Source organism: Lepidochelys kempii, chromosome 14, assembly GCF_965140265.1.
Source record: "Lepidochelys kempii isolate rLepKem1 chromosome 14, rLepKem1.hap2, whole genome shotgun sequence".
NCBI lineage: Eukaryota > Metazoa > Chordata > Testudines > Cheloniidae > Lepidochelys > Lepidochelys kempii.
The window spans coordinates 37,780,064-37,806,547 of record NC_133269.1 but is presented as its reverse complement, the minus strand read 5'-3'; the positions used below and the strand labels follow the sequence as shown (position 1 = coordinate 37,806,547).

The 26,484-nt window shown below is 57.5% G+C and overlaps 1 protein-coding gene across 1 annotated transcript; it reads left to right on the top strand.

Moving 5' to 3' along the window:
• Window positions 1–26,136, top strand: LOC140898337 (E3 ubiquitin-protein ligase TRIM39-like). Its single transcript, XM_073312028.1, has 6 exons — window positions 1–468; window positions 1,808–1,903; window positions 5,449–5,679; window positions 6,171–6,193; window positions 6,293–6,396; window positions 24,193–26,136. The coding sequence occupies exons 1-6, from the start codon at window positions 52–54 to the stop codon at window positions 24,738–24,740; spliced, it is 1,419 nt and encodes a 472-aa protein (XP_073168129.1). The 5' UTR covers window positions 1–51; the 3' UTR covers window positions 24,741–26,136.
• The last annotated feature ends 348 nt before the right edge of the window (window positions 26,137–26,484 follow it).

Here is a 26,484-nt window from a genome sequence, read left to right as displayed (position 1 = left end):
TCTGAGCTCAGAAAAGTGAAACTACCCCTGTTCCACTGCCTGGAGGGAGCCATGGCTGCAGACAACCCCGCAGAAAGTCTCCAGGAGGAAGCGACATGTCCCATCTGTCTGGAGTATTTCACAGAACCTGTCACTCTGGAGTGTGGGCACAATTTCTGCCACGTCTGCGTCAGCCAGTACTGGGAGGGATCCAGTACAGACACCTCCTGCCCTCAGTGCAGAGAAACTGCGCAACAGAGAAACCTCAGGCCCAACCGGCAGCTGGGAAACATGGTAGAAATCGCCAAGCGGCTGAGTTTCCAGGCAGCGAAGGGAGCAGGAGCGGGCGGGGTGTGTGGGGAACACCAGGAGACTCTGAAACTGTTCTGTGAAGAGGATCAAACCCCCATCTGTGTGGTTTGCCATCTGTCCCGGGCTCACAGAGCTCACACGGTGGTTCCCATAGAGGAGGCTGCCCAGGAGTACAAGGTAGGGAATTGCTGTCAAGTTTGATGGGTAATAACTTTGGATTTTCATTACAGGCTGATTTCACTGGAAGTTGCCTGTCACAGGTGTGACGCATCACTCAGCTCTGTAAAGCCGTCATTGTATGGGAGATGCTGAAACAAAATGAATGATCTGGCAGTGTGGCAGCAGAATCAGAATATCAAGTCTTAAAAGATATCTGCTGTGGGAAACTTTTCTCTGAGATTCTGAATGCTTTTCAAACCCAGCTTCCACTGCTGAAAGAAGGGGACTTTTTACACAACGGACAGTGTTAACAATCAGTGAGATTTAAATCACAAGAGCTGCAGGCCAGTCTATGTGAGTGTGTTACCTTCAGACTGGAGAACTGATCACCCCCCCCCCCCCCCCGCCGCTCCCAGCCCCAGTTCTGATCCCTGCTCATTTATGAAGCTGTTTTGCTGGATGCAAAGGCTGCTTTTCTGCCTCCTGTCTCTCACTAGCCCCTGTTGGCTCCCTCCCTCGCTGCTTCCCTGCAGCAGCACCCCAGGGGTGTCAGCTGAACAGCACCCCAGGAGCTCTCAGCAGCAGCTGCAGCCTGGGCCCTTGTCAGGGAGGAGGAGAGAACTCGAGGACTCAGAGAAAAGAGAGAGAGTGAAATGGGGAGATCTCTGGCGGGGGCTCAGGAGGGAACTCTGGGGAGCTGCCATGGGTGTTGCACAGAGCGGGGCTGACGTGGCAGGAGCACGTTGCTGTGCTGTGTGAATGAATCACACCCTGTCAAAGGGGAAGAGAGCCCTGGGTTATTACAGCTCTGGAGCCGTTATAATTATGGGTGGCCCATTCCCCCAGACCGAGTGTGTTCCCTGTTCCTCACTGACCTCCAGCCACATCACAGCTTCACTCTGCACAGTTAACGGGACTGCACTGGTTCAGGTGCTCAGCTGCTGCCTGAGGGAGGCCACATGGGCGCCTGGACAGACGAGAGCACAGTGGGGTCTTGTTCCTGGCCTGGGTCTGGGGTACAGTGGAGCGAGGTGCTGTCCCAACCTCTTCACTCTCACTGGCAGGAGGGATCGTTCAGAACTTTCCCAGCTATTTCCCCTCTGGCCTGTGCTCAGGGATGGAAAACTTCAGCTAAAACACAGGACTTGAGAAGTCCTGAGTGTCTGCACGAAGCAGATCCCCCGCTCTGAGACTGGCGTCTTGGCTCCCATGAGGCCTTTGGGGCCAGCAGAGCCAAGTCAGCTGCTCGCTTCCAGGGTATTTTACTGCTCCTGTATGAAATGCCAATATGGATAGGACTGTCCACCCATCGGACAGGCAGACTAATGGCTGTTTATTGCACACGATGCCCCTGCAGGTGAAACTCCAGGGAGCCCTGGGCCCTCTGAGGAAGAAGCTGGAAGAGGCTCTGGCTCTGACCTCTGAAGAGGAGGAGAAAACCACAGAGTGGCAGGTGGGTGTCCAGGTTTATTCCACCCTGAGCCCTTCTGCCTGCAGCGTTCCCAGGAATGCCGGGGCCCTAAAGCTCCAGGATGAGGTTATGAACCTGCTCTGGTTGTTTGCTCCGTGGCACAGGCTTGGTGCCAGCCATGGGGGGTGCATGCCTCCAGCGTCTGGGGAGCCCTGGCATGAGTGCTGGAAATTCCCCAGTGCCTGGATCATCACCCTGCCCACTGCTCCAGACCCATTTGGCCTCCTTTCCCCATGGCCCCACCCAGGTTCCACTCCTGCTCTGCCCCATGCCCTGCTCCCGCTCAGCCCCCTTCCCAGAGGCTCCCAGCTCATGATTCACTGTTGCAGCTTGCTCCTCTCCCCCACCCCCTCCTGCAAGGCCCCCTCACCTGCTACTTGCTCCTTTCTGCCCCCTCCTGCCTTAAGGGTGAGTGACAGGGGAGGGGCGGAGAGGAGCAAGTGGCGGGGTCCCCCACACAGCTGATGGGCGGCAAGCGGCGGGTGCTGCGGGGTTCGGGGGAAGAGCGGGAGCGAGGGCACAGGGCGGAGCGCAGGCAGGATTCCACAGGCGGCAGGTCTGCAGCCTGCCTCCAAAGGGAGGGGCGCTGCATCCTGTTTGGGGAGGCTCAGCCTCCCCTGGCCTGTGGTACCTGCCATCCAGGGTGCTGGCAGCATCAGGCTGTGTCTCTGGTGGGGATCTCAGCGCAGCAGCTCCTGTAGGAGGAGGAGGAGGGGCAGTTCCTGGCCCTTGTACAGTGGTGCAGACCCACCCCTGAGATCTCTGATGGGGCAAATTCTCCATACTGGGTGCAGTGTTTTCACTATTCCATGGATCCTGTTTCCCTCCTGCAGATGGGGAGGGTGTGTCGGCTGCTCCAGCCATCAGTTTTCAGTGGCCTCCATGACAAAGCTCTGCAGCTTCTCTGCAGCCTGGAGGAAACAGATTGTTCCTTCTCTCCCTGCACCCACAGTCCCTGCAATGAATCTGCCCAGTGCCTGGGCCAGACACTGGAGCTGGGAGCTGGGAGGAGGATTTGCCCCCATGGGTGAGGTTCAGATTCGCTCAGCTGGCTGGGCTGGGGGCATGCTGGGAGCTGAGCTCTTCTGAACATCAAACGCAGTGGCGTGTGTGGAGCTCTGTGGAAAATCTGCCCCCAGGGGCGTCTACATGGCCCCAGCAGCTAGCTGCAGGCTAGTCCCTGAGTGACACCCAGGGGTCTGGTTGGGTGTGAACAGCCCGTGCTGCTGCGGCTTCATAGCTACCAGTACCCGAGCTCGCTAGATCAAAGCTAACTGGGGTGTGTCTACATACGGTGCTGTCAGACCTTCACTGCAGTGTGGACACCCCCTGAGTGAGCAGAGCCAGGGGCAGGTCAGTGTAAAGCCAGGCAGCGCTCGGCCACCTCACAGCCTGTCTTGCCATCACGTGGCCACTTCATCCCAGGCACCTGCTACTGTTACTGTGACTTTACCTGTGCTTGTCTGTAGCAGGTGATGAACCCATGGGACAAAATGTCTGTTCTGGTTCGCCTGCCTTTTCCAGTGAAATCCCTGCAGAGTGCGTGGGGGGCGTGAGGAAGACGCCAGCAGCAGGGAGGAGAGGAGAAGCCGGTGTTCCACTATTCAGATGAAAATGGCTATTTACAAGAGCTGAAATGCTCAGAGCTGGGTGCCCCTGGTTCTGCATCTGAAGCCGTGTTTAGAGCCCGGCGGAAGTGGGCTGGTTTCCAGAGGACAGAACCACAGCAGCTCCCATTGCCCGCACCGGAAGCAGTTGGTGCTCAGTTCCTCAGACAATAGGGATTTAGGTGCATAACAATTAACAGCCGTCTTGAATGTGTCCGGCAAAGTTCCCAGCTGGCGCCATGGAGGCGGCTGCACCTTGGGACAGTCACTGGGGTGGTTCTGAAACCCTTGATTATCGCCCAGAGAGAGCGAGTTACGTCCCACAGCACCAGAGGTCACAGCCCAATGATCAGTGTCACTCGGTGCAGAGTAACTGCAGCCCCAGCGACTGTGAGATGAGGCCCAGCAGGGGCGTCCAGTCCTGCACTGAGAGGGGCCGTCATGGGCCTGAGCCAGGTGGGGAGTATTCCCATGGGCGGGAGCAGGGCCCGGGAGGTGACAGGCCCCCATGAAGGATGCGCTGTCCGTGTCTGATGGGGGGAGATGTTAGGGGATATGGTAACGCTGCACCACTCGAATTAGCTGTAACTCAACAGCTCCCAGGGGGCAGGAGGGGAAGGAGGCTGCAGGCCCACGGCCCTTTGCAGGGTCCAGGCCACATGCACAAAGCCTCGGGCAGGTGCCCACAGGGTCTCCTGAGGGGGCTGGGGCTTGTCAGGGCTGTACCCGAGTTGTCTGAGTGCCCTGTGGCTGCCGCGCTCCCAAGGGCGGGGTGGGGGTTAGTCTGGGGGATTGGTCGGTGTCCAAAGCCCATTGGCAGATGGGCCCAGGGGTGCTGGAGGGCTGCGCTGGGGGCTCGGGTTAGCCGGGGCAGAGATACGAGGTGGACGTTACAGCGCTCAAGCAGCTGCCTCTTCAGACACTGAGCACGGCCCGCCCCCACCACACAGGTGAGCCGGACAGACAGACGGGTTAGAGCCCTGCACAGGGAAGGGGAGGGGGGTCAGCACAGGGCACAGGCTGGTGGGGGGAAGGGCTGGGGGCTCACACACTGGGGTTTCAGGGAGGAGGGCTCTGGGGACAGGGGCTGGGGAAGCTGCTGAAGCCCCTGGCCCTTTTGGCATCTCAGGGAGAGTAAGAGGGACTTTTCCCAACATCACTGTGGCCCGAGTCACACTGGAGGGCAGGCTCACCCCAGGGTCACCCAGCAGCTCTGGGCTGAGTTGCAGGGGAGCTAGAGAGGCCAGTGCAGAGCAGCCAGCCCGTCCCCCTACCAGGATCAGCACCGGCTCAGCATCGTTCCCACGGCTCCTTTCAGAGAGCAGGTGGGGACACAGCTGGCATCAGCAACTCGCTGCTCTGTGATCCTGGAGGGCTTCCTAAAGGCTGCGATCCCAGGGGCACTGGGCCCATGTGTATGGGGCACTCGGCCAGGCTGGGTGAGGCCAAAGCCAGCCCTGACAATATCCTGGGCGCCCAACAGCCATGTGAGCCCCAGGATGGCACCCAAAGAACTATTAGCACCAGCCCTAAGTCCTGAATGTTGCAGCCCTGGGAGCTGATTGTCAAAGAAGGAGCATCACCCACATCCTGCTGTGACGGGTCCCCCGGGTGTCTGAGTGCCCAGCACTTGGCACCCAAATCCCTCCACAGACGCCCTGTGCAGCCCCCTGTAAATCTTTACTGTCCCCTCGATTTCTCCCCACTCCACTGTGTCCATCCCGTGCCACCTGCAATAACGTACTGCGTCTTTACAAAGCACCGTAGACAACCCCGCTATGGAACTGGTCATATTAAGTCAATACCCTTAAAAACTGATACTGATCTAATATCCCCTGTTTCATGGACAGAGGCCCAGTCCATGTAATACAACGTCTGGCTCACGTTTTCTCTCTGCCTTTCCTATTTTTCTATCTCAAGGGGAAAGTGAAGAATAAGAGAGAGATGATTGCAGGTGAATTTAACAAACTGCACACACTGCTGAGAGAGGAGGAGCAGATGCTTCTGCGGAGCCTGAAGGAGGAGGAGAGGGAGACTCTGCAGAGACTGCAGGAAAATGTCACCAAACTCTCCCGGCAAAGCTCCTCTCTGCAGCAGCTGATCACAGAGATAGAGGAGAAATGTCAACAACCGGTTGCGGAGCTGCTGAAGGTGAGACGGCATCAAAATTCTCCACCCATCCAGAATTATAACTCAGCTCCATGGGTCTGGATTCCAACAATTAGAGTCAATGTGTTCTGTGGTTTACTGACAAACAGAACATGAGGCTAAGGGCTCCATCAGTTCCCAAATATCGCAGTTCATGATACAGGGGAATTCTCCTCATGGAGACCCAGTGAGGCCATGGGAGATTAAATGGATAATACAAAAATGATACTGAGCTAAACCCATCCCTGCTCTGACCCCAGAACACTGGACCCAACAGTCAATAAACACAGATACTGGTGTGTTGTGTCCCTAGAAGGGAGAACCCTTGAGCTAAATTCCTGTCTCCCCTATATGTATGAAACAAGTGTTCAAAACAGTGAAGCCTGGGAGGGTTGATCTATTTTCTACAAGAAAGTTTGATGCCCAGAGTGAAACTCACTCAGTTCTATGCACATTGTGTTAATACAGGACATTGATTCTCTTTTTCCTTTCAGGATGTGACAAGCACATTGAGCAGGTGTGTTTCCTATGTTCATTGCTCTTATATTCTTGGTGGTGGTTCTGGAATGTTGTGTGTACAGAGCAGATGAGTGATGATGGGACGTTATCTTCATAGGAGCGAGAATGTGAAACTCCAGAAACCAGAAGCTATTTCTACTGACCTGAAGAACGTATATAAAATTTCCCTTGACATGAGGGAAGCGCTGAAGAGATTTGGAGGTGAGTGGCATCTACTGGGACATTCAGCTGTATTGTGCCTGGGGATCTGGACAGAGCCTGGGACCCCAGGACACGCTTGCACCCAGCTGACAGGCTTGGAGCTGTGTGAGAGCTGGAGGCTGATGCGCTGAGTGCTGGGCAGTTTGCCCGCTACTTACAGCCACCTGCTGGTACTTGCCCAGGTGTCTGACCAGGCCTCATCACTGTGACATCCTGACCCCTCCGTGGCTGAGTTAATGGGTGTCCCTGAGCTAGGTGCTGTGAGGCCTGGACTGGGCCCACTGTGCTGGGAGCTGCACAGACTGGTAACGGATGATGTGTCTGTGCCTCTCTCCTGGGATACGTGAGGGCTGCGTTGTGTGGCCACCGCTCAGCACTGCCCCAGCCCCCTTTAGCCAAGGCTGGCCGAGCTTTCTGAGCTGGAGGAGAGGCCGCTCTGGCTGCTGCGGTCTGACCTGGGCCGTGTGTTACTGGGTAACAAGCTGAACCCTACGGGCCCCTCGTCTGTTCTGAGCACAGCCCAGTGTGAAGCTGGGTCAGTGGTTTGCTGCTCAGTGAGGTGAGACTCACTCACAAGAGTGTGACCCTGTCACAGTGTCTGAGCGTGGGCTGCCCCCATCCAAACCCCACCCCACAACTCCAGCGCGGAGACCGGGTAGAAAGGCACAAACCTGACGGCGAGGAGGGACAGAGAAGAAACTAAGGCCGAGGAGAGGGGGAGTGGGAAGGTTCAGTGAGCTCGGTCTCTGAAAGTTGAACTGGCCCTTTCATCCTACCCCCGCCCTCCTCTCTTCCCACCCCCCACCCCCAGCAGGGGGCAGTCGAAGGGGCCAAGCTGGGTGTGTCTGTCCCGGCCGATGGAGGCTGCGCAGTGGGTGCCGGCTGCAGGGCCAGGATCTCAGGGCTCCGGGGAGCAGGAACCCCAGGCTGTGGGGGAAGCAGCTTCCTCTCTGTGGCTGGCTGGAGCCAGCACATCCCTGCTCCCCTCCCCCCTCGCTGCCCCCAGCCCAGCCCAGTCTGGGCCCACCGGACCCTGAACACGGCTGGGCTCTGGGCCATTCCACAGCCCTGGCCCCTGAGCCTGTCGGGATCCTGAGCCAGTCACCTCCGTGCCTCCTTCTAGGGGATCAGCAGCCGCTGGGGAGCCTCCTGTCACCCCCCGGAAACCCCGTCCTGGGCAGGGCCCCAGGCCCTGAGTCACTCGCTGGCTGCTCCCGGCTGGCCAGGCCCAGGGTCTCCAGCAGGGCCCTTGGTGCCAGCCCCGCGCTGGCTGCCAGAGCTCCCAGCCCCGGCCCAGCCCGGCCTGTTGTCCCAGCGCCGACCCCTCCCCTGCGGGTGGGGGGGGACCCTGCTGCTCTCAATGGCTGAGCCCCCCCCGCCCCGCCGCGGCCTCTGGTGCTGCGCTCGCAGGCTCAGCCCGTGCCAGGGCCAATGCGGCGCTGCTGGGGCTGCTCCTCCCCCGGCCCCTGGGTTCTCTGGGTCTGGGCGAGTGGCCGGGCGAGTGGGCAGGGACCTGCTCAGAGACACGCGCCCTGTGCTGCCCCCGGAGGGCAGAGACCAGCCAGGGCCAGGCAGCAAAGCGCCACCGCGCTGGGATTAACCCTTTCCTGCCACCCCCCCCAGCAGCCCCAGCCGGTCAGTGCCACTCGACTGCCCGCGCTCTGACCCCAGGGACCCGGGTCCGGCAGCCGAGGGAGTCGCTGGGTGAATGTGTGGGGCAGAGTAACCAGGGATCCCTGCACCCCAGGGTCCCCGTGTGCAATGGGGAAGGCCCCGCGCTGTCATGCAGCCCTTAGGGGCTGGGCAGTGAGTGTTGTTATTGGTATAGTGCCCACGAGTGAGCCAGGCACTGGAGACAGAACACGGGGCTGCCAGCCCCACAGGGCTCCTGGTCTGAGTGCAGACGAGGCCCAGCAAGGGCAGCAGCAAACATTGGAGGTGGGGACACGGGCGTCCCATTGTGAGGCCAGCCACTCCCTGAGCCCACCCTGTGCCTGTCTTCTGGGTGTGGTAGACAGTATTCTAGGACCCTGATGGCTCCATGCTGGACCCTGGGTCACCGCCCAGGGAACAGGACATGGCAGAGGCAGCCTGAGGTCGGGGGGAGCTGGAGGCTGTGGGGGAGTGGGAGCATCCTGGGAGCTGGGACAGGGACACTGGATGCCAGGTGGGTGGCCCAAAACCCTGTGCTGTGTTCGCTCCAAATTTCCACTCTGTGCTGCAGGCTCTGTTGGGGTCAGATGCTGTGGTGAGGGGCCCGCCCAGACAGACTGAAGAGAGCAAGGCTCTGTCTGCATGGGGAAGGGGCAGCAGTTCTGTTAAATTGGTTCTAGTTTTGTAGACTCATCGTGCGGTGGCGCCCTCACGTACCACCCTCAGTCATTTCAGGGTGTCTTGGCAAGCATCTTGCCTCAGTTTACCCTCTTCAGCACTTCTTAAATTACTCCTCACAGTCCAAAAGACCTGAGAGAAATGTCCCCTCCTGGGGTCCGCTCTGAGTCCAAGTAAACCCCAAAATAAAATCTTTTCCTTCACTCTGCTCCAGCCCCTCACTGTTTTCAAGTCAGGAGTCCTCAGTCCTCCTTCCCAGAGCTGGGGTCATTTCAGACTGTGCCTTTATTCTCTGCATCCACTTTCTCCAGCCGGGGGCAGCTCTCCAGGGCTCTGTCCTTCTACAGCTCCTGCTGTCATCTTTGGCAGCGCCTCCCCGTTAGGGGAGCTCCTCTGTCTAGGACAGTGGTTCCCAAACGTTTTTGGTTATGCCCTCTGTCAAGGTTCCTTCCCCACTCTGAACGCTAGGGTACAGATGTGGGGACCTGCATGAAAAACCTCCTAAGCGTCTCTTTACCAGCTTAGGTCAAAACTTCCCCAAGGTACAAAATATTCCACCCTTTGTCCTTGGATTGGCCGCTACCACCACCAAACAAATACTGGTTACTGGGGAAGAGCTGTTTGGACACGTCTTTCCCCCCAAAATACTTCCCAAAACCTTGCACCCCACTTTCTGGACAAGGTTTGGTAAAAAGCCTCACCAATTTGCCTAGGTGACTACAGACCCAAACCCTTGGATCTGAGAACAATGAAAAAGCATTCAGTTTTCGTACAAGAAGACTTTTAATAGAAATAGAAGTAAATAGAAATCACCTCTGTAAAATCAGGATGGTAGATATCTTACAGGGTAATTAGATTCAAAACATAGAGAACCCCTCTAGGCAAAACCTTAAGTTACAAAAAAGATACACAGACAGAAATAGATATTCTATTCAGCACACTTCTTTTCTCAGCCATTTAAAGAAATCATAATCTAACACATACCTAGCTAGATTACTTACTAAAAGTTCTAAGACTCCATTCCTGGTCTATCCCCGGCAGAAACAGCATACAGACAGACACACAGACCCTTTGTTTCTCTCCCTCCTCCCAGCTTTTGAAAGTATCTTGTCTCCTCATTGGTCATTTTGGTCAGGTGCCAGTGAGGTTACCTTTAGCTTCTTAACCCTTTACTGGTGAAAGGATTTTTTTTTTCTGGCCAGGAGGGATTTTAAAGGGGTTTACCCTTCCCTTTATATTTATGACACCCTCCCTTACCTGGTTTGTGCCCCAACCCCAGGAGCTGCGGTCGGGAGCTGGGCCAGGAACAGGGCTGCAACTGGGGCTAGGAGCTGGGGGCCGGGTCTGGAAGTGGACCCACTGTTAGGGCCGGGAGCCGCAGGCTTCAGCTAGGAGCGAAGCCGCTGGTGCAGCCTGAGCTGAAACTGGGGCTGCAGTTGGGGCCAGGAGCTGGGGGCTTTGGCCCGGAGTGGAACCACGGTTGGGGCTGGAGCTGCAGCTGGGGTCGCAGCCTGGAGCAGGGCCAGGAGTCGGTGGCTGAGGCTGGGGCTGGAGCTGCAGCTGGGGCTTAGGGTGGGGCCAGAGTGTAGGTGGGGACAGAGTAAGGCTGGTCGGCGTTCCCTTCCTGCCACCCATGGGGGCTGGTCCATGCCCTGCCATGCCCCCAAATGTTCCTCCACACCCTCTATGGGGGCACAACCCACAGTTTGGGGACCACTGCTCTGGAAGCACCCCTTCCAGGCTCCTTGCTCTGGAGAGCTCTCCTGGGAGCTCCTCTTCTCGGCAGCTTCCTGTCCCTAGGATTCCTTCGGCTGAGCCCCGGTAACCCTTTTTCAGGCTCATTAATTATTTAGCTGCCAACTAGTCACATAGGGATTTAATTACTTCCAGGTCGGTCTGGGTTGTCCCATTCTCCCTTACAGGAGCCTGTCACAGGTAGTCTGGTCCCTAACTCCCATAAAAGGGCCAGCCCTCTTCATACATTTCCCCCCACCCCCAGAGCCAACCTATATTCCAAGGTAGGCTTGACCATGGCTGATACTTGGTTATGTTCTGCAGCTGGGGTGGGGTGGGAGGTACTTCCTGCCCTGCTGCCACAAGGAAATCTGCAAGGCCCTTGGCAATAATTTTATTCTCGTCACCGAAGCGTGAAGTTTGATTCCCCAACTTTCTGTGTAGCTCATGTCATGGGTAAAATCCCCCATAGTCTTCAGCATGTCATAGTTCAGAACAACTCTTTGGCCATAGCAGAGATAGTCAATAACACTGGGCTTTCGTCATTGGTGTGATGGTCCTGTCGCAGATATGGGCTGGCTACGGAGCTTCCCTCTCAGCCAGATACACACCAGAAGTGTTCATCACAAAATCCTTGAATTTTCCGCCAAGTATGACTGAGGTCAGCTTAAATATGGTATTTTACACCCAGCGCTATCTAGTGGTTGAACAGCAGAATATAGTTTAGCGTTCCATTACATCTCCCCCTTTAAGTTTTACATTCCGACCATTTATAATATTTACATTATCTCACTGTCTGTGAACTTCAGTGCAGATCAGTCTGTTAGGTGTCTCTGGAAGGTGCTGGTCTTTTAATTACACAACCCGAACAGGTAACAGCTTTGTCATCTGGCTGTTTATTAGTTCCAATGACTGACTGTGGTCAGTCTGAAATCCTTGAGTCATCTTCTTTTTCTGCATCCATCATCTGCAGAGTTTGCTCAGTTGATTGTTCTTTCTGAGGAACAAATTGTAGATGTTGACAGTTTCTGTTGAACTCTCCTCTCTCGGTCTTGATCACATACAGCCTGGGTGTTGAATTCTTTTTCTTTACAACACCTGGAATGTTCCATTCTTTTTCTCCATCCAGTTTGACACAAACATGGTCATGGTTCTAGGCCTGGTAGTTTTCTGAGTGATGTCTGTTGTAAAAGTGTTTGCAAGCTCTTTTTGCCTTTTTATTCAATTTGACTACTTTTTCCATGTCTGACAACTTTGGAGGTAGATTCTTTTCCAAAGTTGGGAGGGTAGTTCTGAGTCGTCTTCCCATCAGGAGTTGTGCTGCACTATATCCAGTAGCTGCTATTGGGGTGATCTATAACTCAGTAGAGCAAAGAATGGATCTTCCTGCTGAAGGATATTCTTCACTGTCTGTGCAGCTCTCGCAGCCTCTCCATTCGCTTGTCAATAATATGGGCTTCTCGTAATATGAGGAAGATCATATTTTGTTTGGATAAATTAAATTCTACGTCAGTGAATTATGGTCCATGCTCTGTCACAAGTTCTTCTGGAACCCTGAAATGCCCAAAAGTGCACTTCACTTGCTCTATAACACTCTGGTATGTTATGTCTTTCAAGTACACTCTTTCTATGTACCTGGAAAAATAGTCCACGACTACCAGGTAAAGATGTCCCCTGAATTCACATAACTCTGCAGCTAGTCTCTTCCAAGGCCTCTTTCATTCAGACTAGCTCCTTGTTAGTGTCACTAATTACTACTGGCCATATCTTTTTCCCCGCAGCCTTCAGTAAAGAGCTATGGGAGCCCATGGGGAAATATTTCTACCCAGGGCAAATTTAACAGGAGCTCTGGAGTGTTTCATAGCTGATGTCCTGAGCCTGCCCTGCCCGTAACTGTGCATTTCTGGCGATGTTGACAGTCACTCACTGCAAGTCACTGGGATTTGGGCTCCTAAGTTGCTGGGACACGTTTGAAATAGAGCTGGGTGTAATTTGGGGGGCAAATAGTTTATTTGCTGAAAAATTATATTTTGGGTTGACAAACTATTCCTGAATCCATGTCGAGTTTGCTGAATAGTTTCAATGAACAGAGAAAGGTGCCAACGCTTCCCTTCCAGCCTTTAGCCCTGTGGCTGGGCCCTCAGCGGGGAGCCCCCGGTTCCATCCGACCATAGGATGTGGGGCAGGAATTGGAATGTGGGAATCCAGGTTAGGGCTGGAACTGCTGGGCTCTGGGTGTCTGATGTGGGGCTCCCACAATCTCTCCTGCTGAAGACGCCCCCCTGTGTCTAAACACTGCCATGGGCATGGGCCAAAGCGTGGGAGTGAGACTGACTCTGCAGCCCAGTGGGTCGGGCTACACCTGGCAGCCCAGACTCCAGCTCCCCTGGTCTAGTGACCCTGTAAATACTGATCCATAACCCCAGTGAGGGGAGGGGTTCTGGCCCCTGGCACAGCAGTGTCTCAGCCATGTCGGTGCCCCACTGCAAACCCCGAGTGCAGATGCACTGCACGGGTGTGAACTGGGCCTAGCCCCTGGTGCAGCTTCTCCCAGATGGAGTGGGCAGCAAGTGGGGAAATGCCCCCTCCCCCACCCACTGCCCCAGCCTCATTAGCAATGGCCCCTAATCCCCCCAGCACCCCCTCAACTCCTATCTCCCTCTACCCTGACCCCTTCCGGCAAGCCCAGACACCCTGCCCGTGCCCTAGCATGGAGAGTCCCAGCTACGCCCCGTGGGTCAGGGCTGCACCCCCAGTGTGTGTAGGGATGGCACCAACCTGCTCTTAGCAACAAACCAGCCACACACGGCCCCAAAGCAATAGAGATTCCCTGGGGCCTGCCCCCTTCACCTCCCTCTATCCCCCTGGCACCTGCCCCTCCCTTACTCTTCCCTCAATTCCTGTGGCCACCTGACCCCTGCCTCTATCCTGTCCCCTCACCCTCACCCCAAACTCCTGCTTCGCCCCTGGGACCCTGCCCCTCTCCCCACCTTTGTCTCCCTGGCATGTGCCCCTGCCCTCCACCCACCTCTGTCCCTTGGCACCTGCCAATCTCCTCATGCCCCTGTGCCCACCTGGCCCCTGCCTCTATCCTCACCCCTCCCCTTCTTCTCACCCCCTTTCTTCTCCCCTGGGCCCCTGCCCCTCTGCCCGCACTTTGCCTCCCTGGCATGTGCCCCTGCCCTCCACCTCTGCCCCCCTGGAACTCACCCCTCCCTTCTCCCCCTGCCGTCCTGTCACCTGCCCCTCTCCCCGAAACATCCTTTGCACCCTGGAGCCCACCCACTTCACCCCCTACTACCTTCTGGAATGAACCTCTCCCCTTTCCCCCTCTGCAGCTATTTCTCCCCCCATCCTCTCGCCCCCCCCACACCCCTGGTGCCTGTCCCTGCCCTCACCCCCTCTGCCCTTTCATGCCCCCCACCCATCACCCTTCTCTGCTGTCTTGGCTCCTGCCCTTCTCACCCCCCTCAGCCCCGCCTGTTACCCGTCCCTCTCCCCACCCTCTCTGACCCCCGGCACCCTTCCCTTCCTTCGTCCCCCTGTGCCCACCCCTCCTCTAGCCCCACTCTGACTTTCCGGATCCTGCCCCTCCCCATTCCCCTCTCCTAACACCTCCCTCTACCCACCTGCCCTGCCTCTCTCCTCGCCCCTCTCTGGCCCCTCGTGCACACCCCTCCAATCGTCCCCCTCTCTACCTCCTGGTGCCTATCCCTCCCTCCTCTGCCCTCCCTGTGTCTGCCCTTCTGCTCAACCCCCTGGCACCTGTCCTTTCCCTGCCCCCCCCCCGCACTCTCCTGGTGCCGACCCCTTCCCTCACTCACCCTGCCCCCCGGTACCTGCCCCTCCTCTTGCCCCCTTCCTCCCTGATGACCACCCCCCTCACTCCCTCTGCCCCCTGACTCCACTCTCCTCATGCCCCTCTTCCCCCATGACCCATGACTTGCCCCACCCTCTGCCTTTCTCGTGACCACCCCTCCTTTCACTCCCCATCTCCTGGCACCCACTCCTCCCCACCCCCTTCCCTCCTTTTTGTCTGCCCCCTTCCTTTACCCACTTCTGTCCCCTGGCACCTGCCCCTTCCTCTCTGGCACCCACCTCTTCCCTTGCCCCCCTCTGCCCCCAATACTGCCTCTTGCCCCTTGTTGTCCCTGGTGCCTGCCCCATTCCATGCCTCACCACTGTCCCCCTGGCACCTTCCCCTCCCACTGTCCCATTGCTGCCTGCCCATCTGCTCTCCCTCCTGTGCCCCCTGGCTTTCACCCCTCCCCTTGTACCCCTCTAGTCTCCCTGCACCCACCCCTTCCCTTGCCCTCCTACCCACGGATGACCACACCTTCCCTCACCGCCCTGCCCATTAGCCCCTGGTGCCTTCCCCATCCCATGTCCCACCACTGTCCCCCAACCCCCCAGCATTTGTCTCTGCCCCTGGTTCCTGCCCCTTCCTTCTCCCTCCCTGGCCCCCACTTCTCCCCTCAGTACAAGCCACTTCCCTCGCCCCCACCCCCTGTTGCCTGCCCCTTCCCTTGCACCCCCTCCCCTGCCACCTTCCCCTTAGTTCTTCCCCCTTCCTTTCCCTCACTCTCTGCCTCCCTAAAACTGGCACCCCTCACCTCCCTCTAGTCCCCTGGTGTCAGCCCCTCTGTTCACTCCTCCTCTGCCCCCCTGAGGCCCATATCTACCATTGAAAATGTAACCCTTCTGCCTGTCAGAGTTGGCAGCAACAAGGGCCGGGTTCAGTATCTAGGGGTTCCACTCCAATAACACAATGCAAAACCGGCTCGAGCCCCCACCCCGTGACCTGGGACAAATACATACTACCCCCGCTGGGCGCCTCCAAGAGGCAATACTTCCCCTCTCGTAAGCACAGAGTCTGAGTGTAACAAAAAGCCTTTTAATAACAGAGAGAAACAATGTGGCATTATGTTGGGGAAACACCACCAACAGGATTCATAACACAACCCACGAGCAAAAAACCCATCCCAAATTGGGGCATGCCCCTTTCCCTTTGGTTCTTGAGTCCAGCAACCCAAAGTCACCAAAAGTCCCAAAAGTCCAATGACCCAAAAGTCTCTGTCCCTGGTCAGGGCAGCCCCAGAGTCCAAAAGTTTATCTGCAGAGTTTTACTCCCCAGTCTGGGTAAAAATGTGCCTGTGGGGGCGGGGGGGGGGAGAGAGAAGAGGTAAGGGGCACCTTACATGACCTGAAGCTGACTACCCCACAGTCCGCTGGCCATCCTGCAAATTGCTCTGCTCGACCAGCCGCTCTGCTCGCTGTCCCACCATATATTTTCAGGCTCCCCCACTACTTAACACAACACTCAGTGATGTCAGCTCTTAGTAAGTTTAGCTCTTTTGTGATTTCAGCTTGTAGTAGGGGGCCTCAGTGTTAGTGCACCGTTAGCCCAAAGTGAATTCAGCTCAGCAGCCTGTAACTAGACTCCCAATAAAATCAAAAGTAGCTCTGATATTCCACAGTGGAAAGAGAAAGAAGTGCAATTAGCATGTATAGCCCTCACCAGGGAAACCCAAAACACCAAGTATTAATACCTGTTCCCAACCCCTCTCAATTCACAGAGTTTTGGAACCCATGTCCCTTGCCTAGTGAGTACTACTTAGTTGATGGCGAGTCCCTCCATCATAACAAAAGGCCAAGTACAGTTCCACTGTCCTTGATTCCCATAATCAGAGTAATAATAATTTATTCTTCCTGCCCCAATAACAGAGACACTGGGGATCCCACAGCATCCAAAGTGACCACTTGGGCAGCTATGGCCTCATTCTAGGCCGGGTGGGTGTGCCTATGCAAATGAGATCAGCCCTTGAAGTTCTTTTCCACAACTTGCCACACCTCACCACCAGGTGTCAGGGTAGAGCCCATCCTGACCCTGCTTACACTACCATCTGCCTCCAGGGTGCCTGCCCCTTCCTTTGCCCCCTCTGCCTGCCTGGTGCAAACCCCTTCCCCTGCCCACCTTTGGGCCCTCTGGTGTCTGCCCCTCCCCTCCCCATCTCTCTTCCCCCCTCATGCCCACATCTCCACACCCCTCTGCCCATAGGGCACGCCCTTTTCCACACCCCACTTTCTGCCCCCCAGTGCCCGCCCCTCTCCTCTCTCCATTCCTTGTATCTACCCCTCTGCTCATCCCCCCCATCCCTCCTGGTGACTACCCCTTACCTCCTCCCACCTCTGTCTTCCTGTCACCCACCCCTCAGGCCCCTCTCCCCCTTTATGACTGCCCTTTCCCTCGCTCCACTGCTGCCCCCTGGGGTCTGCCCCACCGCTTGCCCCGGCATGTCCCTCTGAAACCTGTCTTACCCCCACCCCTCTTTGTCCCCTTTTCACCTGCGCCTTCTTCCACCCCCTCCTCTTCCCCTGGTGCCAGCCCCTCCTTCTACTCCCCCTCTGCCTCCCTAGCGCCTGACCCTCTGTTCACCCCTTGTGTCCCCTGGTGCAAGCCCCTTCCCTTCCCCCCCCATCCCCCAGTGCCGCCCACCCCTTCTCTATCCCACCTTTTGGACCCCTGGTGCTCAGCCCTCCCCTCATCTTTCTCTTTCCCTTGGCACCAGTCCTGCCTCTCTACGCCCTGATGCATGTCCCTCCCCTTCTCCCTTAGCCCCTGCCAGTGCCTGTGCCTTCCATCATCCCATTCTGCCCCCTGGCACATGCTCCTCTGCTCACCCTCCCCCTGAAGCCCCCTGGCACCTGCCCCTCCTCTTGCCCTCCTCCACCCACTGCTGACTGTCCTTGCCCTAGCCAGACCCTCTGCCCCCAGGCTCCTGCATCACTCTGTCCCCCTGGTGCCTGCCCATTCCCTCCCCACCATGGTCCTGGAACCTGCCCCACTCCTCATCCCCCCCACCCCCTGGCATCAGTCCCTCCCCTTGATTCCCCCTGCCGCAATGGAGCCCTCCCATTCCCTCACATCCCTCTCCCCCTGGTGCCTGCCCCTTCCCTTGCTTGCCTGTGACCCCTGGGGTCCATCCCCTTCTTCTGCCCTGGTGCCCACCTGTCCCCTCACCCCCTGCAGCCCCTGGGAACCTGCCCCTCCCTTCACCCCGCTCTGTCCTCCTGGTGCCCGCTCCTCTTACCCCCCAGTGCCCTTGTGCCTGTCCCTCCCCTCTGCCCCTCCAACCTCTACTCTTGTCATCTGCCCCTCCCCTGTCCTCTCCCAGCATCAGCCTGTCCCCTCCCCCACTGACACCTTCCCACCCCTCCCCCGCTCCTCCTGCCCTTTCCCCCACAATTTCCTTCTCCCCGAACATGCCCAGACAGGAGCTGTTCAGTGGCCCCCTGGATCTGGGGGGAGGAAGGCCCTGTCCCCACTGCCAGGGCAGACAGGTTTTAAAACCAGCCCGTGACACTCCCCTGACCCAGTTACAACCAATTGTGCCCCCGTGGCAGCTTTTCTGCCTCACAGCCGGGGCTGAGCTGTGTGTGTGTTTGCTCCCAGCCTCCTGCCTGACCCTGTGTGTGCCCTGGAGCCTGATGGGGGAGTTGGGGCCGCTCCAGCAGGGATCAGAGAGCCCAGGGGCCATGCACACACATTGCAGAGCCACTGGCCCAGGGTCCATGCACTCCGGGGTATCCTACCACACAGAGCTGGGAGGGAGGGGGGCATCCAGGGCAGTTACACAAACACCGCTGGGGGTCCTGTTCGGGTTGCCACCTCTGAGGTCCAACAAAACAGGAAATCTGCCTGCTTCATGGACATCACCTGTCCCCTCACCCGGGCACCGTCTCCCCATCCGAATCCCGGGAGAGGGCACCAGCCACCACAGGCTCCAGCTCCTGGACTGCCCCAAGTACCAACCTCACCGAGCAGGACATGGCTCCAGATCTACCCCGCTGCCCCCGGCAGTGACCCCCGCAGCTGGTACCTGCACAGGGGTGACTGGGCCCTGCTGGCCCTGAGCTCCCGATCTCACTCACTGCTCCGAGCTGCCCCGTCTCTGCAGCTCCCAGGCACTCTGGACCCAGAGCTCCCTTTGCGTAGGCACGGTCACCCCGCAGCTCCCCCATTACAGCCATTGACACACCTGGGACTTGTCACGTCCTGGGCAGACTCACAGATTTCCCAGGAGAGTGACGTGGACAAAGGGACAATCCTGGGAAAACCTGGACAGGTCGGGTGCCAACTTTCTAATCTCACAAAACCGAACACCCCTGTCCCGCCCCTGCCCTGAGGCTCTGCCCTTCCCCCTCTCCGGGGCCCCACCCTCGCTCACTCCTTCCCCCCTCCCTCCCTCGCTCACTCTCCCCCACCCTCACTCACATTCACTGAGCTGGGGCAAGGGTTTGGGGTGTGGGAGGGGGATGAGGGCTCTGGCTGGTGGTGCGGACTCTGGGGTGGAGCCAGGGATGAGGGGTTTGGGGTACAGGAGAGGGCTCCAGGATGGGGCAGGGAATTGGGGTGCAGGGGGGATGGGCTCTGGGCTGGGGGTGTGGGCTCCAGGTAGGGCCAGAAATGAGGGGTTCAGGGTGTGGGAGAGGGCTCCGGGCTGGGGCAGGGGGTTGGGTGCAGGGGTGGTGAGGACTCCAGCTGGGGGTGCGGACTCTGGGGTGCGGCTGGGGATGAGGGGTTTGGGTTGCAGAAAGGGGCTCCGGGCTGGGGCCAAGGGCTTCAGAGTGAGGGAGGGGTGCGGGCTCTGGGGTGGGGCAGGGGATGAGGGGTTTGTGGTGAAGACAGACGCCTGGCAACCTTGTGGACAGGTATCAACCCTAGGTCCTGTCCACACGCCCCAGTAACACCCTGCTGAGCTGGGTACAGGCAGCCACATGCCAGCCCAGGCCCCTGGCAGGGACGCTGAGCTGCTATGGTCACTAACAGTGTTAACTCTGCCACGTGCCCCACACCACACCCCAGGAACAGCTGTAACCTAGACTCGTGGCAATGCAGGGCTGGAAGGGACCTGGAGAGGTCACCTAGCCCAGCCCCCGGTGCTGGGGCAGGGCCTAGACCATCTCTGGCAGGGGTTTGTCCAATCTGTTCTTACAAACCTCCAGTGACGGGGATCCCGCAGCCTCCCTTGGACCAGGTCCAGAGCTTCATTGCCCTGAGACTTAGAAAGTGTTTCCTCATCTCCAGCCTCAGTCTCCCTTGCTGCAGCTTGCACCCATTGTTCCTTGGACAGGCCCTCGCCCTGCCGGCTGCGGGCACTGGGGGTGTCACCAGGTGTGAGCATCGCTGTTATCGCACTAAATGGCTGGGGGCGCTGGGCTGGCTCAGGGGGGCAGTGAGGGAGCTGGGGCCTTTCACTCCCCAGTCACCGATCTCAGCCCAGGCTCAGAGTCCGGCTCCCAGTGAACAGGAGCTCACGTCATAATTCTTGTCAACGGCAGCCTGACCGGCCACCTCCGCAGGGAGGCCAAGGCCTGAAGGGGCCACAGGGACGGTTCCACCCCAGGGAGAGGCTCCAGCAGGTGTCAGGGCTGAGCCACGTTGGCAGGAGAGTGCGGGGCTCACATGGCTGCTGTGACACCCTCGTACCCTCGATACCCAGAGCTCCAGCAAGAGGGGTGTAAACCCCACTTGTACCCCCAGCACTGAACTCACTGACACTGCCCCAAGGCCCCCTCTCCTCCCGGGGTTGGGGGGGTGAATAAATGGCACTGGAAGAGAGGGGCCAGGAGACCATGGCCCCATCACTTTTACTGATAGGAGGGCTAGGTCTCCCACTTTTTACCGGCTGTAAGGGCTAGCGATGGGGGGCGGGAGGGGGCAGAGAGGAGCGACCTTGGGGGCAGAGTGTTGGGGGGAAGAGGCGGTGCGGGGGGTGGAGTCTTGGGGAGAATGGGCGGTGCGGGGGCGGGGTCTTAAGAAGGAGCTCCCCGAGAAGGACCCACATGGGAGGGCGGGGCCATGGTACAGGCACCGGTGGCCCCTCTACTTTTAGGGAGTTTCCATCACTCCTGGGGAGAGGACCATCCCGGATCCTGATCCACGGGCACATCTGTGTATTTGCCGGGTGCACAGAGCTCTCCAGGTGGAGACACTTTCTCACTGACCCAGGAATCGGTGCTGGGAGGCCCCACTGCCCAGGAGGCCAAGGGCTCTCGTTCCCCTGCCCTGGGGATGAAGGGAGGGGCCCTGGGGCTGCTGTTCCCTGTCCCAGGAATGGGGTGAAGGGGACATGGACACAGACAATCTGCCCCCTTGCGCTGTGAGGGGCAGACCTGGCTCCACGCTGGGCTTCAGAGCCTGAGCTCCAGCCTGAGCGTGAACGTCTATGAGGCTATTTTTAGTGCCAAAGAGGGAGCCCCACAAGCCTGAATCTGTCCACCCCGTTCGGAGACTCGCTGCCGCGGGCTGTGTACATGAACCCAGAGTGTGTCCAGAGTCTGGGTCTGAAAGTTCCCAGCGCGTCTGATCCAGGGCTGGTTAATGAGAGGAAGGCGGGTGGCTGGCGCAGTCGTTAGATGGAGACACCGGGGCCCCTGGGGCTCTGGGACGGTCTCTGTGACCATTGTCTGCTCTGGGAGACGCCCAGGTGCAGCTGCAGAGGGTCTGTGCCGCCAGCATCATCCATGGGACAATCGCTCTGGGCAGAGTTCAGGCTGATTTGTGGGGGTCTCCATTTTCAGCCTGATTTTGGGGGCGAGATCAGGGGCTCGGGGAATTTTTTTACCCAGGTCAAATTAAATAGCAGCTCTGGAGTGTTTCACAGCTGATGTCCTGAGTCTGACCTGCCTGTAACTTTGCGTGTCTGGGGATGTTGACAGTCACTCACTGCAAGTCACTGGGATTTGGGCTCCTCAGTTGCTGGGACACGTTTGAAATGGAGCTGGGTGTAATTTTGGGAGCAAATAGTTTATTTGCTGCAAAATTATATTTCGGGTTGACAGAAACTATTCGCGAATCCATGTCGACTTTGCTGACGATTAACAGAAAGGTGCCGCCGCTTCCCTTCCAGCCTTTAGCCCCGTGGCTGGGCCCTCAGCGGGGAGCCCCCGGTTCAATCCCCCCGTGGGACGCCATGAGGGCTTGAGCTGCTGGCTCTGGGGGTCTGATGACGTCCCCCTGTGTCTAAACACTGCTCTGGGAACTGGCCAGAGCGTGGGAGTGAGACTGACTCTGCAGCCCAGGGTGTCGGGCCCTGACCTGGGAGACCCAGAGTCCAGCTCCCCTGCTCCAGTCCCCCTGTAATTATTGATCCATAACCCCAGTGACGGGAAGGGTTACGGCCCCTGGCACACCAGTGTCTCAGGCCATGTCTGCCGGGGTTTCCTTGCACCGGTGCAAACCCCCAGGGCAGACTTGCTGTGCGGATGTGAACTGGGACTGACGCCTGGTGCAGCTTCCCCCAGAGGGAGGGGGCAGTAAGTGGGGAAATGCCCCCGTCCCCCCCACTGCCCTGGCCTCATTAGCAACAGCCTATTAGTATGTATTTACCCCCCGCCCCAGAATCCTCCACTGCATGGCCGCCCCAGTGAGCCCAACCCAGAGCACTGCCCCATGGCGGACGGGCTGGGCCAGGAGAGGGGAGGGGCTGGCTGTGGGGTTTGCCTGGGTGGAAGGTGGTGCCCTTGGCGCCCGCCGGCATGGAGAGTCCCAGCTGTGCCCCTTGGGGCAGGGCTGTACCCCCAGTGTGTGTGGGGCCAGCACCAACCTGCTCTTAGCGAGAAACCAACCACACATGACCCCAAAGCAAGAGAGATTCCCTGGGGCCTCCCTCTCCCTCAGCCCTCTGCCTCCTGCCCCTCCCTTACCCTTTTCTCACCCCTGTGCCCACCTGGACCCTGCGTCTATTCTGACCCCTCCTTCTCCCCCCTCCCCTTCTTCCCACCCACTTTCCGCTTCCCCAGGCCGCTCTGTCCCCCACTTTGCCTCCCTGGCATGTGCCCCTGCCTTCCACCCACCTCTGCCCCACCGGAAAACCCCCTCCTTCCCCCCCTCCCTCCTGGCACCTTCCCCTCTCCCCCAAACATCCTCTGCACCCTGGAGCCCACCCATCACCTCACATCCCCGCTATGTCCTGGCATCCACCTCTCCCTTTTCCCTCCTCTGCTGCCATGTCTCCCACCCCTTCCCTCACTCCCATCTGCTTCCCTGGTGCCTGCCACTTCCCTCACCCCCTCTGCCCCCTGATGGTCGTCCCACCCCTCACCCTCTTCTGCTGTCCTGGCTTCTGCCCTTCTAACTCCCCTCAGCCTTCCTGGCACCTGCCTCTCTCCCCACCCTCTCTGACCCCTGGCACGCACCCCTTCCCTCACCCCCCTGTGCCCACCCCTCCTCTAGCCCCACTCTGACCCCCCGGCACCTGCCTCTCCCCAATGCCGTCTCCTAACACCTCCCTCTACCCACCTGCCCCTGCCTCTCTCCTTGCCTCTCTCTGCCCCCTGGTGCTTGTCCCTCCCCTCCTCTGCCCTCCCTGTGTCTGCCCTTCTGCTCAACCCCCTCAATCCCCCTGGTACCTACCCTTTCCCTTACCCCCTGCACCCTTCCCTCCTTCCCCCTGCCCCCCCAAAAACCTGACCCTCCCCTTGTCCCCTTCCTCCCTGGTGCCTACCCCCTTACCTCCCTCTGCCCCACTGACCCCACTCTCCTCTCGCCCCTCTGCCACCATCATCCATGCCACCTTCTCTTTGTTTCTCACTCTGCCCCTCCCCTCGCCCTCTGGCTCCATGACACCTGCACCCCTCAGCACCCCTCTAGTCCCCTGATGCCAGCTCCTCCTCTGCCCCAAGTCCCAGCTCTACCCTTGCCCCCTCTGCCCGCCTGGTGCCTGCCATTTCCTTTGCCCCCTCTGCCCGCCTGGTGCAAGTCCCTCCCCTCGCCCCCCTTTGGACCCCTGGTCTCTGCCCTTCCCCTCACCTCAGCACTGCCCCGCCCCTCCCCCTCTCCTAATCTCTGGGTCCCACCCCTCCCTTCATCCTCCCTCTGCCCCCCTGGTGCCCACATCTCCCCTCACACTCCTCTGCCCCCCTAGATCCTGCCCTTCTCCACACCCCTCTCTCTGCCCCCCTTCTGCTCACCTGCTCCCTCACCCCCCATTCTGCCCCCCGGCACCAGTGCCTGCCCATTTGCTCCCCCCATGGTTCCACCTCCCCACTCCTCATCATCTCACCCCCCGGCAGCTCACCCTCCCCTTGATTTCCCCTGCCCCATTGGAGCTCCCCCATTCCCTCACACCCCTCTGCCCCCTGGTGCCTGCCCCTTCCCTTGCCCCCTGCAGCCCCCTGGGGTCCGTCCCCTTCTTCTCCCATGGAGCCCACGCCTCCCCCCATCCCCTGCAGCCCCCAGGATCCTGCCCTTCGCCCCCCCTCTGTTCTTATGGTGCCTGCCCCTTCCCTTGTCCCCACATTGCCCTTCTCCCTGCCCCTCCCCTCTACCCCTCCCCCCTCTGCTCCTGTCACCTGCCCCTCCCCTCTACCCCTCCCCCCTCTACCCCTCCCCCCTACTCCTGTAACCTGCCCCTCCCCTCTACCCCTCCCCCCTCTGCTCCTGTCACCTGCCCCTCCCCCCTCCCCCTCCCCCCTCTGCTCCTGTCACCTGCCCCTCCCCTTTCCTCTCCCAGCATCAGCCTCTCTCCTCCCCACTGACACCTTCGCACCCCTCCCCCGCTCCTCCTGCCCCTTCCCCCCATTGTCTCCTCACAGACAAAGGGACCCTGACTCCCCTTAAGCAACACCCCCCCACACCCAATGATTAACAGGGTTGCAGGTTAATTTCGCTTCGATCCCAGTGACCAGCCCCTGCCCCCAGCCCTGACTCTGTGATTCTCTCCCCAGTGGACATGACTCTGGATCCAGACACGGCAAATCCCCACCTCGTCCTGTCTGAGGATCGGAAATGTGTGAGCGATGGAGACAGACGCCAGGATCTGCCCGACAACCCTGAGAGATTTGATCCTTGTGCCTGTGTCCTGGGCGCTGAGTGGTTCGCGGGCGGGAGGTGTTACTGGGAGGTGGGGGTGGGAGACAAGACTGAGTGGGACCTGGGGGTTTGCATGGAATCTGTGCGCAGGAAGGGGGAGGTCACACTCACACCTGAGGATGGATACTGGGTCGTGCGGCTGGAGGACGGGAAATACGAGGCCTTCACCTCCCCCTCGACCCCCCTCCCCGTGAACGTCCGGCCCGGCCGGGTGGGGATTTTCCTGGACTATGGGGCGGGCAAGGTCTCGTTTTACAATGTGACTGACGGGTCCCATCTCTTCACGTTCACTGGCACCTTCTTCGGGATGCTCCGCCCTTACTTCCATCCTGGTCTCCATGCTGAGGGTGAAAACGCGGCTCCCCTGATCCTCTGCCCGGTCGAGGGGAATCTCGGTCCCTGACAGTCACAAAATAAAATATTAAATTGTCAGATGGGGTTGTTCCGTTACAATGTACGTGTGTCATAAACATCACAACTACACACATGTGCAGCTGCTCTCTCCCTCTCCTCCTCTCGCTCTCTCTCCCTCCAACCCCCCCTTTATTGTCTTGACTGGTTCTCTCTGGGAGGCAGGGCACATACACCCACCTCCTGCACTGCACCTTTGAAAATTAATAGCTTAAAAATGATAGAATTAATGAAGCAATATATTTAAATTCACTCATACAAGATTATATAATATTCTTTGAAGTTCTGTCAGCATTAATTCACTTTCTAGCTGCATATAATCGGTAATCAAGATTTGACCCTTCCTTGCTTTTCCTCACAAAACATGGTCCCCAACCTCAAGTGCTGTATTCTTAGATACCAGGGGTCGGCAACCGTTCAGAAGTGGTGTGCCGAGTCTTCATTTAGTCACTCTAATGTAAGGTTTTGTGTGCCAGTCATACATTTTAACGTTTTTAGGAGGTCTCTTTCTATAAGTCAATAATATATAACTAAACTATTGTTGTATGTAAAGTAAATAAGGTTTTTAAAATGTTTAAGAAGCTTCATTTACAATTAAATTAAAATACAGAGCCCCCCCCGGCCCTTGGCCAGGACCCGGGCAGTGTGAGTACCACTGAAAATCAGCTTGCATGCCGCTTTTGGCACACGTGCCATAGGTTGCCTACCCCTGTGAAATACAAAAACGTCTTCTATAATCTCATCTTTGTGGTTTATTTTTCTTTAGAAATATTATTTGCAGGGAATGTCCTGTCAGTGTCCACTGTTGATTTCAGAGTACTGCCAGGCTTTCCATGTTCTTGGGTCTAAGGACACAACAAATACAGTTTGATAAAGAAATAGAGAAGGGGTTGTATTCCTTTACTCAATCATCACAAATTAACTTAATTGTAGTAAAGATGCTGGCACTTAATGACACATAACATGAAATTTGGTGACGTTTTATTGGAAGACCTTTCTTCTCGGCCATAAATCAGTCGAAAGGGTGCTATTTTTGTTGTCATGTGAGGTTTAGAGTACAAAGAAAAGAAAGTTGCTCCAGGAAATTCATCACAATTCTTCTGGGTTCTGTCCACCACCTTCTGGAATGCTCTGTAAAAATAGTGACCGATTGGTCCAATTCCTTGATGTTAGCGATTGAACCTAATTTCTGGAAGAGCTGGCTGAGCAGAGTGTGAGGGGAGGCACATCACATGGCATTACTAGGACCACTTTTTGTTTTAAACGTGATGTGTTATGAACATTTTCAATGTAATAATTCAGTTTTGAAGATTTATTCACAGTATGCCATCCATGGCAGAGTGCCCTAAATGTACGTTGATTATTTGAAAATAAATACCCTAACATTATCTTGTGATGGATTCATTTGTGGCTTTATTCAGTCTGCTGCTGTCTTGATGGCATGGTCTGCTGAAGCTCTGTGTCACCCGGCCATGATTCTGTATTTGACCATCTAGTGAAAATAACACCAAATGTAAACTGTTATCTCGTTATTCAATTCCGAACCTAGATCTGCCAGTATCTGCTCTGGACAGCCATGTTAATATATCATTTCACATGTCTTCTTTTCCACCTCATGTGCTTTCATAGTTCTAAGTGGAAATTCTTCTACCCATTTTGAAAAATCATCTGTAGCTCTCAGTACATACTGGTATCGCTTCTGGGGTACTAGATATCGCCCGATTAAATCTGCTCTC